The 19,735-nt window shown below is 37.2% G+C and overlaps 1 protein-coding gene across 9 annotated transcripts in view; it reads right to left on the bottom strand.

The window, feature by feature from the left end:
• Positions 1 to 8,232: 8,232 nt before the first annotated feature.
• Positions 8,233 to 19,735, bottom strand: part of bcas1 (brain enriched myelin associated protein 1) — a 28,157-nt gene continuing 16,654 nt past the window's right edge. For 4 of the 9 annotated variants that reach the window (XM_051097001.1, XM_051097003.1, XM_051097005.1 and 1 more), the window contains 4 exons: positions 19,287 to 19,412; positions 19,118 to 19,201; positions 10,163 to 10,372; positions 8,233 to 9,414 (listed from right to left, as the gene is read on the bottom strand). In XM_051097001.1, the coding sequence (XP_050952958.1) occupies positions 9,349 to 9,414; positions 10,163 to 10,372; positions 19,118 to 19,201; positions 19,287 to 19,412 (486 nt within the window). In that variant the 3' untranslated portion in view covers positions 8,233 to 9,348. The remainder of the gene's footprint in view (positions 9,415 to 10,162; positions 10,373 to 19,117; positions 19,202 to 19,286; positions 19,413 to 19,735) is intronic. The other 5 variants (XM_051097002.1, XM_051097006.1, XM_051097009.1 and 2 more) reach the window with 2 other exon arrangements.

Here is a 19,735-nt window from a genome sequence, read left to right as displayed (position 1 = left end):
AAGACTGTCATAAATATGGGGGATTATTATTATCTCCCATGCATGAGGAATATGAACAAAATAAAATAATAAAAAATAATTAATTTAAAATGAATTAAAAATCTTTAATTATTGCTTTTTGTGGTGGTGGTGGTGGTGGTATCATTATTGATTTTATTTGTGAAAACCATTGTTTAAATGATACATAAAAATTAAAAATAACAAAATAAAACCTAGCTCTAATTCTATTATTTTATATCAATATTATTTTAATTGCAAAGTTGTTATCTTTAATCAAAAGTTTTTGCAGTGGTGGTATCATTATTGAATTCATTTGTTTAAACAATTGTTTAAATAGTAATCAATAATAAAATAAAATAAAATAAAATAATTAGTTAAATTTAAAATTAATTTAAAGTCTTTAATTATTGCTTTTTGTGGTGGTAGTATCATTATTCATTTTATTTTTGTAAACCATTGTTTAAATAATAAATACAAACAACAAAATAAAACCTAGCTCTAATTCTATTATTTTATATCAATATTATTTTAATTGCAAAGTTGTTATTTTTAATCAAAAGATTTTGCAGTGGTGGTATCATTTTTGAATTCATTAGTTTAAACAATTGTTTAAATAAGAATAAAATAAAATAAAATAAAATAAAATAAAATAAAATAAAATAAAATAAAATAAAATAAAATAAAATAAAAATTTAAATGTAAAATGAATTAAACAATCTTTAAATATTGCTTTTTGTGGTGGTGGTATCATTATTGATTTTATTTGTGTAAACCATTGTTGGAATGATAAATAAGTTGTTTAATCAAAAGATTTTGCAGTGGTGGTATCATATTTTAATTAATTTGTTTAAACAATTGTTTAAATAGTAAAAAATAATTTAAAAATAATAATAATAAAATAAAATAACTTAAAAATTAAAAATAATAATAATAATAAAAAACTTTAATTATTGCTTTGTGGTGGTGGTATCATTATTGATTTTATTTTTGTAAACCATTGTTTAAATGATAGATAAATATTAAATAAAACCTAGCTGTAATTCTATTATTTTATATCAATATTATTTTAATTGCAAAGTTGTTATCTTTAATCAAATGACTTTGCAGTGGTGGTAACATTATTGAATTCATTTGTTTAAACCATTGTTTAAAAAGTAAAAAATAATATAATAAAATCAAATTGTTTAAACCACTGTTCAAATGTTAAGTAAATAGTTTAAAACCATTGTTTACATAATAAATAAATTACTGAATATAAATTACTTCCTGCTTGGCAGAACGAAATACATTCATAGATCAAAACAACAACCAACACACCTCTACTCCCAGAAATGAACAATGAACTATTTATTCAGAAATAAATAAATAAATGAATAAATAAATGTGTTTATTTAAATTATTGGATATTTATAACAAGTTATTTATAATTTTTACATTTTAATTTATTTGTTGACTAGATTTAGTTGGTTACAGGACTTGCTGAGCAGAAGAAGAAGAGAAACAAAAGTCTTAGATCATATTTACCATTGAGTTTAATCTCTCTACAAATCAGCTTGTGTCAAGCAAGCATTCTGACTTTCGTTTTTGTTACACCAAGGTTAACTATTTGTGCCTTGTGCATAAGTGATTTTAAAGGTGGTGAGTTTTTACCAATAAACAGAAGTGAATGGGCAGAATGTCACTGTTAGGGCTCTTTTGTCCTGCAAATGCACCAGTGAGGGTGAAAATCTTGGAGCTTTTGAAATGGAAAATGCTGTGATGTGAGACAGACAGTGGGGGAAACGTTCCTCACTGTTTACGCACTCACCTCAGCTTCACACCTCATCCTGCTTACTATGATTTTCAAGAAGTTTGTTTTAGTGAGGGTGGATTCTTCTGAAACCAGCTCCCCTACATACAGCATGCGAGATGACAGAAGTCGGGAAAACACCTTTGAAAATAACTTCCTGTCTGTTCAAATGGAGAATACAATTTCCCCAATAATGGACTGTGAGAAATTAAAAATATGCTTGAAATGATCTATCAGAAATAAATAAACAGGACGTGCTGCTCACAGATCAGTGCTTCTCAACAAACGGTACACATTAGACAACAGGAAAATACAATGCTAAAGTGATGAAGTTCTAGGTTGTATACAAATTCAGGAAAATAAAATAAAAACATAAGAAAGTTGAAGAGGGTAGTTGGAACGTTTTATTCAGCTTTGTTTCAGTTCCTTTTTAAGGAAAGCAGACAAAGCAACATGACGTGTTGAAGGTGGATGAAACTTGTAGCAGATTAAAGATGACGATGGGGAGTTTTGAGTGACATTGTCCTTTTTTATTTTTAAGTGACTTCATTCATTTATGAAGAAAAATGATTAATAATATCCTCTGTAATGTGAGTAAAAATGAGCATATTTCTGGTGTGGTGTTTATGAAGGAGTAATAGGGCTGTACACATGGAGCTGTGAGAGTGTTTAAGAAAAAAGAGGTTGGAAAACATGGTTTCATGTCAAATCTGGGTTCTGAACAAAAACAGTTGAGAATCGCAGAGACACCTTGTGGTAGAACGAGGAATTTTACCAGAGGGATTTCATAAATCACATCTAAGAAAATTAAAAAGTGATTTTTTAATTCAGTACATATTTATATGGTAGAACAAAGAATTTTTTAAAAATAAAATAAAAAGTGATAAAGAAGAGGATTTCTTTGTTTAATATATTTATATGGTAGAACAAGGTAGTTTAACAAAGAGTTTTTATATAAAATTAAATTAAAAAGTGATAAGAGGAATACGTCTATTTTTGTACTTAATACATTTATATTGCAGAACCAAAAAGTTAAAGAGTTTCATCAGTTTGCATACAGTAAACAAAATTACCACATAAGGCATAAGTGAAACAAGTGATAGTAAGCAGTTTTGATATATATATACACTACCGTTCAAAAGTTTGGGGTCAGTAAGACTTGTAATAGTCTTTAAAGAAGTCTCTTATGCTCATCAAGGCTGCATTTATTTGATTAAAAATATAGAAAAAAAAACAGTAATATTGCAAAATGTTTTTTACAATATAAAATAATGTTTTTTATTTTAACATACTTTAAAATAGAATTTATTCCTGTGATGAAAAGCTGAATTTTTATCAGCTGTTACTCCAGTCTTAAGTGTCACATGATCCTTCAGAAATCATTCTAATATGCGGATTTATTATTAGAATGATCAATGTTGGATAATATCAACAGTTGTGCTGCCAAATATTTTTTGGAACCTGTGATTTTTTTTTTTTTTTTTCAGGATTTTTTCATGAATAACAAGTTTAAAAAGTACAGTGTTTATTCAAAATATAAATATTTTATAACAATGTAAATTATTTATTATTAACCTTTAATAAACTTTTAATTATTAACTTAATACATCCTTGGTGAATAAAAGTATTAATTTCTTAAAAAAAAAAAAAAAAAAAAAAAAAAAAATAAAAATGTACTGACCCCAAACTTTTGAACGGTAGTGTGTATATATATATATATATATATATATAACAACATAGAGGATTTAAAAAAATTTTTAATATGGGAAGTTAAAAGTACAATTCATTTTAAAATAAAAGTTCTGTCATCATTTCCTCACTCTCGGTGGCGAAGGTTTCATTTTGACATTGGTGGAGACATCCATCTACCTTAACATTTTCGCTTTTAAACTTTTGACTTTTTCATGTCATCTAAAGTTTATTGCTGTTATTATGTTTTACTGTTGTTGTTATTATGTAAAACCAGCAATACAGCAGCGGTTTTATAAAGATGATTTCTTTGGATCTGAATCAAATGATTCGCGAAGCCTCTCCAAATTTCCGATCAAATTCAAATGATTCGCGCTCCGAAGCCACGAACTGAAACAAATGATTCGCGAACCCGCTCCAAAATCCTGATCTAAATCAAATGTGCTCAGAATTCTTAATTTGAATAATGATTCATCATTTCAGATGAATAAATGACTCACTTTATAGGACAATGTCAGCACCACTACTGGCTTAGCTCGCTAGTTTTGTGACATTAACTGAAATAAGCAAACTATTTTAAGTGCTTTAAAAGTAATGTAACTGATTACATTCGATTACTTTTTGATTACTTTTCTAAAATTCAGTTATCAAATAAGCATGTGTCCTGTTCTGTGTCCTAAACTCCTGAAACATTGGTGTCTCATATTTTAGACCAGTCAATGCAATTTGGGAAATCAAATGTGTGTGTGTGAATCGTTAACATTTTCATAAGCAACTGTAATTTAACTGTACATTGTTTCTCAGTAACTGTAACAGATTTTATTTTGTTATTAAATGACATCATTCCATTACTAGTTAGTGTAGTTAAGTTCGAGCCCCTACACTGTAAAAAACAATTTGTTGAGTCAACTTAAAATAATTTGTAACCTGGCTGCCTTAAAATTTTAAGTTCAGTCAACTCAAAAAAACTTTATTCAACTTGAAATGTTAAATTATACTAAGTGACAGCTTAGATATTTGAGTTGAATCAACTAAAATTTTAAGGCAGCTGGGTTACTTACCCATCTGTTAAGTTTAGCAAACACAAATATCTAAGTTGTTACTTAGTACAACTTAACATTTCAAGTTGAATAAACAAATCTGAGTTGACTGAACTTAAAATTTTAAGGCAGCAGGGTAACAAATTATTTTAAGCTGACTCAACAAATTGTGTTTTTTATTTTTTACAGTGTACCACTGTCATCGAGGCATCAAAATGTGCCATTCATAAGTTGAAATGTGTAGGCCTTCTCTCTCTCTCTCTCACACACACACACACACACTTGACATAGGCTACATGCTCAGGGCAGGTTCTGCAATCCTACTGTATGTGTACAGTATGTACATTGAGCACTGCTGTTAATTTGGCTCGTTTGGGGCCAACTTTCTTTTTATTTTTGATACATTTATATTTTTGAAATATATAAAACGTTTTATTTTATGTTGTACGAATTTGACTTTTTTCAGATTTACCAGTTGTGATAATTTCTATTTTGTGCTGGTCAATTTTGAACAATAGACAAAATTGAACTTATAGCAAAAACTTGAGAGAATTGCATGGAGCTGAGAGGCTGCTGCTGCAAATATTTGAGAGGCTCCTCCCCTAATAGTAATCTCACTCCAAACTTTTTCCAAAACTTGAGAGCCCTGCTCATTAATATGACGAGCTGCACCTTAGAATACATGTTAGATGAAAACATTGTGCATTATTATCGAGTTTGTAGCGTAATTTACTATATTTTAAATAGTTTGACCACTGCAATTGGTGACAGTTCAATAGGAAATCAGATAAAATCATCCAGTCATCTCATAACATTAAAATAAACATTATATTTATCAGTATATAATTTTAATAAACATTTAAGAAATTATTATAATAGACTTTTGACCACAGTTACGTCATCTAAAGTTTGTTATTGTAGCCAACATGATCATAATTAACAAAGAGATCTTTTGTATGTTTGCTGCATGTTCATAATTACACAATTTTGATTATGTAAACCCAGTAACATTACGGCAGCATCAGAGCACTGGGTGTCTTAATTAGGCTGTATATCATTTTATTTCAATATTAAAAATGAATTGGGCCAATGACGATTTTTTGATGTCTTTAGCAGGTTTCAGGCCTCATTCTCATTTGTGTAAGATTAGCGTGAGGGTCTCAAAGATATCACATCTCTCTCAGAGAAGCGTTCATGACAGTTATGAGAGCGGTCATGAGTCTGCTGGACAATGGCAGCTCTGTTTAGCCTCCCTCTGTCAGCAGCTCTCTTTAATTTATAAATACTTGAAGGTAGCACACCTAACAAATCCATCTCATGCACTACTAAAAAATCTGGAAATCTATAGCTAACAGCTGCATATGTCTGTGTGAGAGTGTGTCTAAATGTTTCTTGAGCAGCAAATCAGTCTATTAGAATGATTTCTGAAGGATCATGTGACACTAAAGACTGAAGTAATGATGCTGAAAATTCAGCTTTGACCACAGGAATAAATGAAATTTTTAACATTACATTCAAATGTTTGGGTTTATTAATGTGTTGGGATAAAACAGATAATTGTGGAAAAGAATAATGAAGAATTAAGACTCTGGGAAGGTCTCGGCCCCCTGAGGCTTTAGGAATCTGATCCAGACTCTGATCTCTCTGTCTGTCGACTGTGACACACATTAGTGCTGACAAGGCTCCTCCAGCAAACCCCTTTCCAGCCCCAAACCCGTGATCCCACACACACACACACACACACACAGATGCGCCTGCGCGGGAAAAAAACAAGCATGCAGCAGCACACTGCACTCACAATAATACTGAGAATGCTATGCATCTTTTGTCACTTGTTAATTGTTTTCCAAATTTTTGTTGCCCTGTAGGCGGTCCTGCCACACGCTCTCTTTGCAAATATCAGACTATTAGAAATTAGCTGTAAACAAAACCATATTTTATATTTATGTGTGTGTGCGTGTGTGTGTGTGTTAAATTCTATAATAATTTTTTTTCCTGGCCAAAATATATTTTAAATATGTGACCCTGGACCACCAAATCAGCCATAAGAGAACAAATAATCTTTCCACTGATGTATGGTTTGTTAGGATAGGAAAATATGTGGCCGAGATACAACTATTTGAAAATCTGGAATCTGAGGGTGCACCTTTAAAGTTGTACAAATGAAATTCTTAGCAATGCAAAATACTAATCAGACATTAGGTTTTGATATTTTTAAGGTAGGAAATTTATAAAATATCTTCATGGAACATGATCTTTACTTAATACCCTACTGATTTTTGGCATAAAAGAAAAATTGATCATTTTGACCCATACGATGTATTATTGGCCAAAGCTACAAATATACGCATGCTACTTATGACTGGTTTTGTGGTCCAGGGTCACATATATGGTAAATATATGTTGTAAACTGTGAAGCTCAATATATTAATAATATAAGAAAAACTCAGTTACCAAAATGTATTTTAAAACATATTTCAAAGGCAAAAAATACATTTCTAATCATTGAGTAGCCTACATTTAGATAATATCTTTATTATATGTGACACGTGAATGTCTTTTATTAAACTGAAATACATATAGGACAAAATACAGCCTATTTTAAATGCTTTAAATACATATATATATATATATATATATATATATATATGGCCAAATAAATAAATTAGTAGAAGGTATATTTACATTAAAAAATTTGGAAACATGGACCATTTTTCATTTTTACCATATTTCATTTTTGCACCATATGGAAACCTAACAAAGTGGTTTTACACCTGTAAACACTTCACACATTTTTTTCTGAAAATTAAAAAAAAAAAATTCTTTCTAATTATTGAGTAGCTGACATTTAGGTTAATTTTTTATTATATGTTACATGTGAATGTCTTTTATTAAACTGAAATATATAGAGGGCAAAATATAGACTATTTTAAATGCTTAAAAAATAAATGTATTTTTAAAAAATATTTTAAAATATAAAAAATGTCCAAATAAATATATTAGAAGATATATTTACATAAAATATTCTCATTTTGTGAATGTATTTATTTATTTATTTACTGCTTTTTTTAATATTAAACATTTATTTTATTTTATTTTTGCTCCATATGGAAACCTAATAGAGTGGTTTTACACCTGTAAACACTTTACACATTTTATTCTGAAATTAAAAAAAAACCCACAAATAAAAAAAAGAAAGAAAAACATTTCTATTCATCGAGTAGCCTACAGTTAGGTTAAATCTTTACTATATGTGACAGGTGAATGTCTTTTATTAAACTGAAATATATGGAGGGCAAAATATAGACTATGTGTCACACCCCTGGACTGATTAATTGGTTTCTCCCATCATTTCCCCCTGCAGCTCTGTGTGTTTTGGTATCTCCCTTATTGTCTGCACCAGTGTTTGTAATCAGTCTGTGTATATATAGCCTGTGTTTTCCCCCTTTCCTTGTCGGACGTTAATGTTACCTCCCTGTGTTTCCAGTGTTCCTTTTGGATTATTAAAGATATTTCGCTTCATTACGTCGTTGTTAGTCTGTTCCTGCCTGAAGCGTGACACTATGTTAAATGCTTTCAAAAATACATTTTTATATTTTCAAATATTTTCAAATAAAAAAATGGCCAAATAAATATATTACTAGAAGATACAGTATATTTACATAAAAGATTTGGAAACATGTTTTAGTGATTTATTTATAAATACAGAACAAGTCAAGAGAGAAATGATTCTTTTATTTTTATAAATTGGTTAAATAGACAAAAGTGCAACAAAGGAGATAGAGAAAGTCGAAGATTCATGGATATAGTCTGAATTTTGAATTAGGCCCATCTACTCTTTACAAATGTAGAGAAAATTAGGAAAAAAAAAATCATGAAACATATGCAACTGCAGCAGAGAGTTGAATGTACATTGTATATGCATAATTGTATACCACATATGTATTTCATACTAATAACAAAGTGATGCATTCAGAAAAATAAGAAAGAAAATAAAACATTATCTAGCTAAATTACGTTTAGTCTCCCCTGGTCAGAACTGGACAGCCAAGCAAATAAAAAGACAATAATTATAATGCGTTTTAGTTAGTAAGTCAACATTAATAAACAACCTTCTAAGTGGAAATGAAAACTGGGTTGAACTTAAATAACCAAGTACGTTGGGGTTCAATTCGATTGACATTGTGTGAAATAAATAATTCGATTTCTATAGATCGATTAAAGTGATTCAGAAGTTTTGCACTTTAAGTGAAATATCAAATGTGTAGGTTTGTAGGTTTCAGTGATTGAAATAAGCAAATGACAGGTCATTGTTTTCACAATCACAGAGTGTATGATTATATAAAGAAATTACTTTCACGTGCAAACACGCGTGATGTTTGCTTCGGCCCGGTGAAACGGGATCTTAAATGCAATGTGCAATGCATGTAAATTGCAATGCAATATGAGTGTAGTGTTAGTATAGTTAACATACTTTACATTTTAACATGCACAGAAAAGGGAGTTGATCTTAAATGCAGGATTACATTTTCACTTTCACTTTTCAATCTCATGCCACACCATGCAACTCGACACGTTTCTTTACGAGAAAACAACACAAGTTCCTCCCTCCGGTCATAAACACATATAGCACTTGCTTAACAAGGAATATCATTACACTTGCTTCTGCTTTCACTAAATGCATGGGGATTTAGATTATTACTTGATATTTACTTTAAATTTGGGCCTTGCAATTCAGCATAAAACCTCCCAACTTTTGTAAATATGTTCTTATGTGCATGGCTGCCAATGGTTTTGGCAAAGATGAGCGATCAAAACAAAGGCAGGGTTTTATTTGGCCTTCTCGGGTGCCACAGGGTCCGTTTGCACTCCGGCATCAGAATGGCGTTTTTGGCCCTGTGAGACACACCAACGCATAACGCAAGATTAGTGATCCTAGCTAGCAAGTAAACTGTGTTTTTTACTACTCGTCCGTAGTTGTGCCTAAAGCAAAACCCGTCTGACAACCGGGCCTTTATTTGCTAAAGCAGATCTTGCTTCGACACGTCCTTTTAAGCACAGCTTTGGTGAATTTGTGTGCTTTATTATCTGCAATCATTTAGTTGTCATCACTTTTTTATCCGAGATAATTGACATGGATGATCCTGCTTAAAATAACCGTAATTGTGGATAGTTATGCTTATATTACATGACAAAAGTATTTTTTTATTTATGAAGAAGTTATGAAGAAGTGTTGCATTGCAACAAAGATTAGAATTAAATATTTAGATGATGAAAATTCATGCAATATTATTAGATTTCATGCAATAATTAAATAATGTACAATTTAAGTATGAAACTTAAAATCTGCATTCATTTAAAAATGGAATTGATTGAATAATCTAGATAGGTTGGTAAATGAGGCCATCTAGTGGACATACACTGTAAATGTTGATTTTTGCACAACCTCAAAGATCACTGTTTTAAAATTAATAGCTAGCAATATCAAAACAATCAGGATGGTTAGACGTCGGACAGAATTACAAAATATTTCACTGTCAAGCTACATACAACTGAAGAGTTAAGCTACACAGATTGCAAATGCTCACACATTTGTTTTGGGTGGGATCCCTAGCCCTGGATAATCTCTGGGTTTCTACTTAACCAGGTTTTTGAAGAACAGCTGGAGGGAGTTCCTCTTCTCCAGCTTGCGGGGCATGTTGGGCGAGGAGTTATCTGTGCTGTCGACTGATTTGTTGTCTGGGGCCGCTTGCGGTGCGGGAGCGACGGGTTTCGGCTCCTCTTTGGCCTTCGCGGGTGGAGCGGCTTCTGCCACCGGAGGTGCAGCTGGAGTCTCCTTCTTGGGCTCTGGTGCCTTGTGTTGACAAAAAAACCAAATGGGGGTTACTGAGATGATTTTTTTTATCCTTGTGCACATATGTTATACGCTCTTGTTCAAAAGTTTAGGGTCAGTATGTGTGTGTTCTTTTTTTTTTTTTAGAAGTTACTTCTTTTATCTAGCAGGAATTGGCCTAAAATAATTCTGTTGTTTTAAACATTAAATTTGTCAAAGAATCCTGAAAGAAAAAAAAACAGTAGCACAACTGTTTTCAACACTGATAATGGCATCACATCAGCATATTGTATGATTTAAGTTGTTTTAAAATATTTTACAATATTACTGTAATGTTGATCAAGTAAATACATTCTTGCTGAGCATAAGAGACGTCTTTCAAAACCATTATAACATTTTGACCCAAACTTTTTATATATTATGTACTGTATGACCATATATTATTGTTAATTTAAAATATAAGTATAAAACAACATTACATATAAAATGTAAGTATAAAACAACATTACATATATATGCATACATTTAATGTATTAATATATCAAGGAAGTCACAAAAAATTGCAGCAAGTAATCAAATAAAGTAAATATATTAGCAAATACATTAGCTCACACCTCAAAGGAACACTGTAAAAAACAATTTGTTGAGTCAACTCAGAAAAAAAAAAAGGATTTAACTTGAAATGTTAAGTTATGCTAAGTGACAACTTAGATATTTAAGTTGAGTCAACCTAAAATTTTAAGGCAGCTGGGTTACTTAAGTTTAACAAACACAAATATAGTTGTTACTTAGTACAACTTAACATTTCAAGTTGACTAAACTTATTTGAGTTGACTGAACTTAAAATTTTAAGGCAGCAGGATAACAAATTATTTTAAGATGACTCAACAAATTGTGTTTTTTGTTTTTTACAGTGAACTGTCACTATATGAAAGAAAGAAAGAAAGACAAAGACAGAAAGAAAGAAAGAAAGAAAGAAAGAAAGAAAGAAAGAAAGAAAGAAAGAAAGAAAGAAAGAAATTTGTTTAAAAGAAAGTTTAAAAAAGTTGTTTGAAGGTTTGAAAGAAAGTTGTTTGGAAGAAAGTTTAAAAAAAGTTGTTTAAAACTATGTTTAAAAGAAAGTTAGAAAGTTTAAAAGAAAGTTTTAAAGACTTTGAAAGAATGGAAAGAAAGTAAAGTTTGAAAGATAGTTTGAAAGAAAGAAAGAAAAAGAAAGAAAGAAAGAAACAAGTTTAAAAAAGGTTAAAAAAAAATTGGAAAAAGTCTGAAAGTAAGTTTGAAAGTTAGTAAGAAAGCTTAAACATTTGAAAAAAAAGGAAAGGAAAAAAAGGAAGTTGTTTCGAAGTAAGTTTGAAAGAAAGAAAGAAAGGAAGAAAGAAAGAAAAAAGGAAGAAAGAAGTTTAAATAAAGTTGTTTAAAGCTAAGTTTGAAAGAAAGTTTGTAGGAGTTTGAAAGAAAGGAAAGAAAGTAAAGTTTGAAATAAAGTTTGAAAGAATGTTTGAAAAAAGTTCTTTTCAAAGTAATAAACTTAGAAAGAAAGTTTAAAAAAAGAAAGAAAGTTTGAAAGAAAGAAAGAAACCGAAAGAAAATTTGAAGTAAAATTTGAAAAGATAGAAAGTTTGAAAAAAGTTTGAAAGTAGGCTTGAAAGTTAGAAAGTTTAAAAGTTAAAAAAAAAAAGTTGTTTGAAAGTAATTTTGAAAGTTTGAAAGAAAGAAAGAAACCGAAAGAAAGAAAAAAAGAAAGAAAGAAACCGGAAGAAAGTTTGAAAAAAAATTTGAAAGAAAATTTGAAAAAGTTTGAAAGTAAGTTTAAAAAAGGTTTTTAAAAAGTTGTTTGAAAGAAAGAAAGAAAGAAAGAAAGAAAGAAAGAAAAAGTTTGAAAAATGTTTGAAAGAAAGTAGGTCTGACAGTTTGAAAAAAAGTTTGAAAGTAATTTTGAAAGTTAGAAATAGTCTGAGTAAGAAAGAAAGAAAGAAAGAAAGAAAGAGAAAAAAACATCAGAAAGTTTAAAAAGTTTCAAAGTTGACAGTTTGAAAGAAACAAAGAAAAAGAATTTTGAAAGTTAGAATGAGTTTGAAAAAGTTCAAGAAAGAAAGTTTGAAAAAAGTTGTTTGAAAGTAAGTTTTAAAGTTGCAAGAAAAAGAAAACATGGAAGTTGTTTCAAAGTAAGTTTGAAAGAGAAAAAGAAAGAAAGAAAGAAAGAAAGAAAGAAAGAATACTGAAAGTTTGAAAAAGAAATTTAGGTTTGAAAGAAAGAAACAAAGTTGTCTGAAAGAAAGTTTAAATAAAGTTGTTTAAAGCTAAGTTTGAAAGAAAGTTTGTAGGAGTTTGAAAGAATGTTTGAAAGTTCGAAAGTGTCACAAGCGCGGTCTCTGTGGCTCCCCCCGTCTCGCACCAGCGGGAACCGTCACCGGAGTATTAGCACTACATTACCCATAATCCCGTGCCTGGGGCTCTCGCTTCCGGTTCCGGGTCGCCCGGGTCACTTCCTCCCCGGCGGCCATTTCAGCGTTCCTCGCCGGCTCGCTCACCGCGAAGTTTTGTCGGTTATGTCGTCAATCCTGAGCGTTTCTTTATCGGACTGCCTACCCGTTGCCAACTGGACTGTTTTGCTGTGTGTGAACCTTTGCTGCCCGCCCTTTGTCGACCTTTGCTATTCCCTCGGATTATTGTTATCGTCTCGCCGCCGGCCCCGACCTTTTGCACGGACTATTACTACCCCTTTGGATTTGCCTTCACCACACCTGTCTGCCAGTTCTGACCAACGCCTGTTAAAGTTGTCCGATTTAATAAAGCTGTTGCAGATGGATCCACCGTCTCACGATTCATCCTTAACCTCATCACAGAAAACTTCGCCATCTACGGATCCAGCGACAGCTTCTCAGTTTGCGTCGGCGATGTCCGCTCAAGCTACCATGTTGACCCAGCACCAGCAACAACTGGATCGCCTAACTGCTCTGACGGAACAGCTGGTTCGAGCGGTACAGGGATTACAGGTAGCCGCACCACCGGTCGCATCTCCACCACCTCCACCTGCACCACTCCCGGTGATTCAGCCCGTCACCGCGAGCCCACGACTTGCTTTCCCGGACAAGTTCGACGGTACACCCGCTAAATGTAAGGGATTTCTGCTCCAGTGCACCCTGTTCGTGAACCAGCAACCGAACTTGTACGCTACGGACGAAAGTAAGATCGCGTTTGTCTGTTCACTTCTGACCGGAAAGGCGCTAGAGTGGGCTACCGCAGTATGGGATCTGGGTCAGTCCACCTACCCCACGTTTGCCACTTTCCTCAAAAGCTTTAAGGAGGTGTTCCAGCCTTCTCCGGAGAGCAGTGAGGCGGGCGAGCAGATCGTTGCGCTGCGTCAGGGACGTCATACAGCGGCCGAGTACGCGCTGGATTTCAGAACACTAGCAGCTCAAAGTGGGTGGAATGATGGTCCGCTTAAGCTCCACTATCGTAAGGGGCTCAACTCGGAATTGCAAGTGGAGCTGGCCTGCCGGGATGAAGACCTCTCACTAAATCAGTACATCGACCTTTCCATCCGCGTCGACAACGTGATGCGCGCCCGCAGGTCCAACCGCTCGCTCATGCCAACCTTTCAGCCTCAGCCAACGGTCTCCAATGCGCCAGAGCCTATGCAACTGGGAGCCACAGAGCTAACCACCGAGGAGAGACAGCGGCGCCTAAATAACAACCTCTGCTTGTACTGCGGACAGCCAGGACACATTCGGGCCACCTGTCCGACTCGACCTCCACGACCCTCCACCTCGGTGAGTGTATGCAAATCTGGCTTAAATCGCTGTGAGATTCCTGTGTTGCTTAGTTCCAATGACACGTCTATCCAGACCACAGCTTTAATTGACTCCGGTGCTGCCGGCAACTTCATTGACAAGGACTTTGTTGAAGCTAATCGGTTGCCCATTGTCTCTTGTGCTTTCCCCGTGGCAGTGGCCGCCCTCGACGGGAGACCGCTAGGAACCGGCCGCGTCGACCACACCACCAAGGACCTAACCCTCCGCCTAGAACCTAACCATCAAGAATCCATCCGGTTCTTCATCATCACGTCACCACAATCCCCGCTCATTCTGGGGTACCCCTGGCTCAACCGTCACGAACCAACCATCTCCTGGACCGAGGGTCGCATCACTCACTGGTCACCCCACTGTCATCAGCACTGCATTTCTCCGGCTCCACCGAAATCACCCAGGTCAGCCTCGCCTTCTCCGTGCAGCACCATACCTCCCGAGTACCATGACCTCCTCGAGGCCTTCAGTATCACCCGGGCCACCGAACTGCCACCCCATCGACCTGGAGACTGCGCCATTGAGTTAATACCCGGAGCGGTTCCACCTCGTGGCCGCGTCTTTCCCCTTTCACAGCCTGAGTCAGAGGCTATGGAGAAGTATATCGAGGAGGAGCTAGCTAAGGGGTTCATCCGCCCCTCCACCTCGCCAGCATCGGCAGGCTTCTTCTTCGTGAAAAAGAAGGATGGCGGTCTGCGACCCTGTATCGATTACCGCTCTCTCAATGAGCTCACAGTCAAGTACCGATATCCTCTCCCTCTCGTTCCCCGGCCCTGGAGCAGCTTCGGTCCGCCAGATTCTACACCAAGCTGGACCTCCGCTCAGCATACAATCTTATTCGTATCCGGAAGGGAGACGAGTGGAAGACGGCTTTCTCCACCACTTCAGGGCACTATGAATACCGGGTAATGCCCTTCGGCCTGGCCAATAGTCCATCATATTTTCAGGCGTTCGTCAATGAGGTGTTTCGGGACATGTTGAACCGCTGGGTCATTGTATATATTGATGACATCCTCATTTTCTCCAGCTCCTATACCGAACACGTTCATCATGTCAGAGCTGTGCTCAATCGACTCATTCAGCATCAACTTTATGCCAAGGAGGAGAAGTGTCAGTTTCATCAAGAAAAGATTTCCTTCCTGGGTTACGTGATCAGTCCAGAGGGCGTGGCCATGGATGACAGCAAGGTTAATGCGGTGCGTGACTGGCCCCGTCCCAAGACTCTGAAGGAACTCCAGCGCTTCTTAGGGTTCTCTAACTTCTATCGCCGGTTTATTCGCAATTTCAGCACCATAGCCGGTCCCCTCACGTCAATGGTCAAGAAGGGCAGTATTCGTCTCTCCTGGTCTCCTGAAGCCGTGCACGCCTTTAACGATCTCCGCTTGAGATTCACCTCTGCACCCATCCTCAAACACCCAGATCCCCAGCTGCCCTTCATTGTAGAGGTCGACGCCTCCAGCACCGGAGTGGGAGCCGTACTCTCGCAAAGACAGGGAGAGAACCCTAAGACCTTCCCCTGTGCATTCTTCTCTCACAAGCTCAGCTCAGCCGAGAGGAATTATGACGTCGGTAATCGGGAACTTCTTGCCATAAAGCTAGCCCTGGAGGAATGGAGGCACTGGCTGGAGGGAGCACAACACCCTTTTACCATCCTCACCGACCATAAAAACCTGGAATACCTCCGCACTGCCAAGGTCCTCAACCATCGCCAGGCCAGATGGGCGTTGTTCTTTACCCGGTTCCACTTTACCATTAATTACCGTCCCGGCACTCAGAATATCAAGGCGGATGCTCTGTCCCGAATCCATGAACCGGACCACACCACCCTACCACCTGAGACTATCCTGCCCGCCTCCGTCCTCGTTGCGCCCGTCATCTGGGATATCATGACCGAGGTCACGGAGGCCCATACCCGGGACCCTCCACCCACAGACTGCCCCGACAACCGGACCTACGTTCCCGCAGAGCTCCGTCCCCGTGTTCTCTCAATGGTCCATTCAACTCCCAGCTCAGGTCACCCCGGAATCGAGGCTACCATCGACCTTCTACTCAACCGTTTCTGGTGGCCGTCACTCCGCTCCGATACGGCAACCTTCGTAAAGAACTGCGTGGTCTGCAGCACCACCAAAGCTTCTCGCCAGCGGCCCGCCGGGCTGCTGCAACCCCTACCAGTCCCGAACCGCCCCTGGTCACATATAGCGGTGGACTTCATCACTGACCTCCCGACCTCCCAGGGCTATACCACCATTCTGTCAGTGATAGACAGATTCTCTAAGGGCTGCCGCCTCATTCCCCTTCCTAAGCTACCCACCGCCATGGAGACGGCAGAGGCCCTCTGTGACTCAGTCTTTCGGTTCTACGGTCTCCCCGAGGATATTGTGTCGGACCGGGGACCCCAGTTTAGCTCACGCCTCTGGTCCAGCTTCTTCCACTTGTTGGGAGTCAACGTCAGCCTGACCTCAGGATACCACCCGGAGGCCAATGGTCAGGTCGAACGTCTGAACCAGGAGTTGACCCGTTTCCTACGGTCATACTGTCACGATCACCAAGAGAACTGGAGTCGTTTCCTGTTCTGGGCTGAATACGCCCAGAATTCTATACGGAAACCCTCAACCAATCTAACACCCTTCCAGTGCGTCTTAGGCTTTCAGCCCCCCTTGTTTCCCTGGTCAGGAGAACCCTCAGAACTACCCGCGGTCAACTCCTGGTTCCAACAGAGCGAGGCTATCTGGAACCGGGCCCATGTTCATCTACAGCAAGCTGTCCGCCGCACCCAGGCCCAGGCGGATCGTCGACGCCGACCCAGTCCGCCTTACGAGCCCGGTCAGTGGGTCTGGCTCTCTACCCGGGACCTGCGCCTTCGACTCCCCTGCAGGAAACTTAGCCCCAGGTACGTGGGTCCATTTAAGATAATCCGCCAAATTACACCAGTATCTTTTAGACTTGAATTACCTCCTGAGTATCGTATCTCACCCACGTTTCATGTCTCTCTATTAAAGCCCGCTGGTCCCCGGATGAGGGGGAGATCCTAGACGAGACCGCACCCCAGAGACCTGCCCCCCTGATCATCGACGGCGAGGAGGCCTACCGAGTCCGCGCCATACTGGACTCCCGACGCCGGAGCGGTCACCTGCAATACCTGGTCGACTGGGAGGACTACGGACCCGAGGAGCGGTCCTGGGTGCCCGCCAGGGACATCCTAGATCCCTCCCTCACCGCGGACTTCCACGCTGCTAACCCCGGTCGGCCAGGACCCCGAGGCAGGGGAAGACCCCGGCGTCGGTTGCCTCCTCGTGCCAGGAGGCACTCGCAGGGGGGGGGCTCTGTCACAAGCGCGGTCTCTGTGGCTCCCCGTCTCGCACCAGCGGGAACCGTCACCGGAGTATTAGCACTACATTACCCATAATCCCGTGCCTGGGGCTCTCGCTTCCGGTTCCGGGTCGCCCGGGTCACTTCCTCCCCGGCGGCCATTTCAGCGTTCCTCGCCGGCTCGCTCACCGCGAAGTTTTGTCGGTTATGTCGTCAATCCTGAGCGTTTCTTTATCGGACTGCCTACCCGTTGCCAACTGGACTGTTTTGCTGTGTGTGAACCTTTGCTGCCCGCCCTTAGTCGACCTTTGCTATTCCCTCGGATTATTGTTATCGTCTCGCCGCCGGCCCCGACCTTTTGCACGGACTATTACTACCCCTTTGGATTTGCCTTCACCACACCTGTCTGCCAGTTCTGACCAACGCCTGTTAAAGTTGTCCGATTTAATAAAGCTGTTGCAGATGGATCCACCGTCTCACGATTCATCCTTAACCTCATCACAGAAAGACAGTTTGAAAAAAGTTGTTTGAAAGTAATAAACCTACAAAGAAAGAAAAAAGAAAGTTTGAAAGAAAGAAACTGAAAGAAAACTTGAAAAAGTAGGCTTGAAAGTTAGAAAGTTTAAAAGTTTAAAAAAAAAAGTTGTTTGAAAGTGATTTTGAAAGAAAGAAAGAAAGAAAGAAACCAAAAGAAAGAAAGAAAGAAACCGGAAGAAGTTAAAAAAAAATTTGAAAGAAAATTTTTGAAAGTAGAAAAGTTTGAAAGTACTTTTAAAAAAGTTTTTAAAAAGTTGTTTGAAAGAAAGAAAAAAGAAAGAAAGAAAGAAAGTTTGAAAAATGTTTGAAAGAAAGAAGGTCTGACAGTTTGAAAGTTTGAAAAAAGTTTGAAAGTAATTTTGAAAGTTAGAAAAAGTCTGAGTAAGAAAGAAAGAGAAAGAAAAAAAGAAAACATTAGAAAGAAAGTTTGAAAAGCTGACAGTTTGAAAGAAACAAAGAAAAAGAATTTTGAAAGTTAGAATGTTAAAAAGAAAGAATTCTGAAAGTGAGTTTAAAAAAGTTAAAGAAAGAAAGATTGAAAAACATTGTTCGAAAGTAAGTTTTAAAGTTGCAAGAAAAAGAAAAGATGAAAGAAAGTTTAAAAAAAGGTTTAAAAGTAACATGATTTGAAACTTTGAAAGTTAGAAAGAAATATATTTTGAAAGAATAAAAGCTTTAAAGAGAAAGAAAGCTTGAAAAAAGTTTGAAAGAAAGAAAGAATTTTGAAAGTAATTTTGAAAAAGTTCAAAAGAAAGAAAAAAAGTAAGTTTTAAAGAAAGAAAGAGAAAGAAAAAGGATTTTGAAGTTAAGTTTGAAAGTTTGAAAAAAGTATCAAATTTACACGAAAGTATAGATTATTTAGAAGTTATTCTGAATATAAAAATTATTCAGAAGTCAGTCAGAGGCTACACATTACATGATTAAATTGATTAATAACTGTGCCACTGATACTGTATCTGTGTTTTGACAACTTCTAGAGAACAGACACACAAACACACAAACACACACACACACACACACACACACGTGTGTCAGATCAGATGTGAAGTTGAGCAAAGCAGTGAAATGAGTCAGTCTGGTTAATGTCTGAAGGGGCTCATATAGCGGCGTTTACCGCTGCAGCAGACATGAGGGAGATGCTGGTGGCAGCGCTGGACGCCGCTGCCTGGATCCTGCTGCTCACCTGGCCGAGCAGTACCTCAAATTCACACACAGCTGTTACTGCATGCAGAAACACATCTGATACACTCACACACACCTGCACTCAACTCATCCGAGCTTACCTTGGGTTTAAACAGGTTCCCAAAAGTGGATTTCTTCTCTAGTTTCTTCTCCTCGGGTTTTGGCGCTGGAGGTTCTTCGGGTTTGGCGGCGGCCTCCAGAGTACTGCTTTTAGACGCGTCCACCTGCTGAGTCAGAGAAACATAAGAGAAGATTGTTTCATAAACAGTATACAGCAAATAAAGGAACAGTGAGAGGAATCAAGAAGATGGTCAATTGATTGAAAGGAAGCTTATGAATGAATCATCTTAACATTCTTTACTTAACATTCAACGACCGCATTTTTGTTTTCTTCCAGATTTTGATGTGTACATTGGACAAAAACATTGGGCACTTTCCGACATTAGGGTACAAAATAGTAGCAAAAAGAAATAAATAAATGTATATATAGTTTGCAAACCTATTAATAAAACAAATAGTTAAACTAATTGTTTAACTGCATTAAAAACGT

Source organism: Labeo rohita, chromosome 23 (genome assembly GCF_022985175.1).
Source record: "Labeo rohita strain BAU-BD-2019 chromosome 23, IGBB_LRoh.1.0, whole genome shotgun sequence".
Lineage (NCBI taxonomy): Eukaryota > Metazoa > Chordata > Actinopteri > Cypriniformes > Cyprinidae > Labeo > Labeo rohita.
The sequence above is the reverse complement of the archived record's forward strand: the minus strand, read 5'-3'. Positions and strand labels throughout refer to the sequence as shown.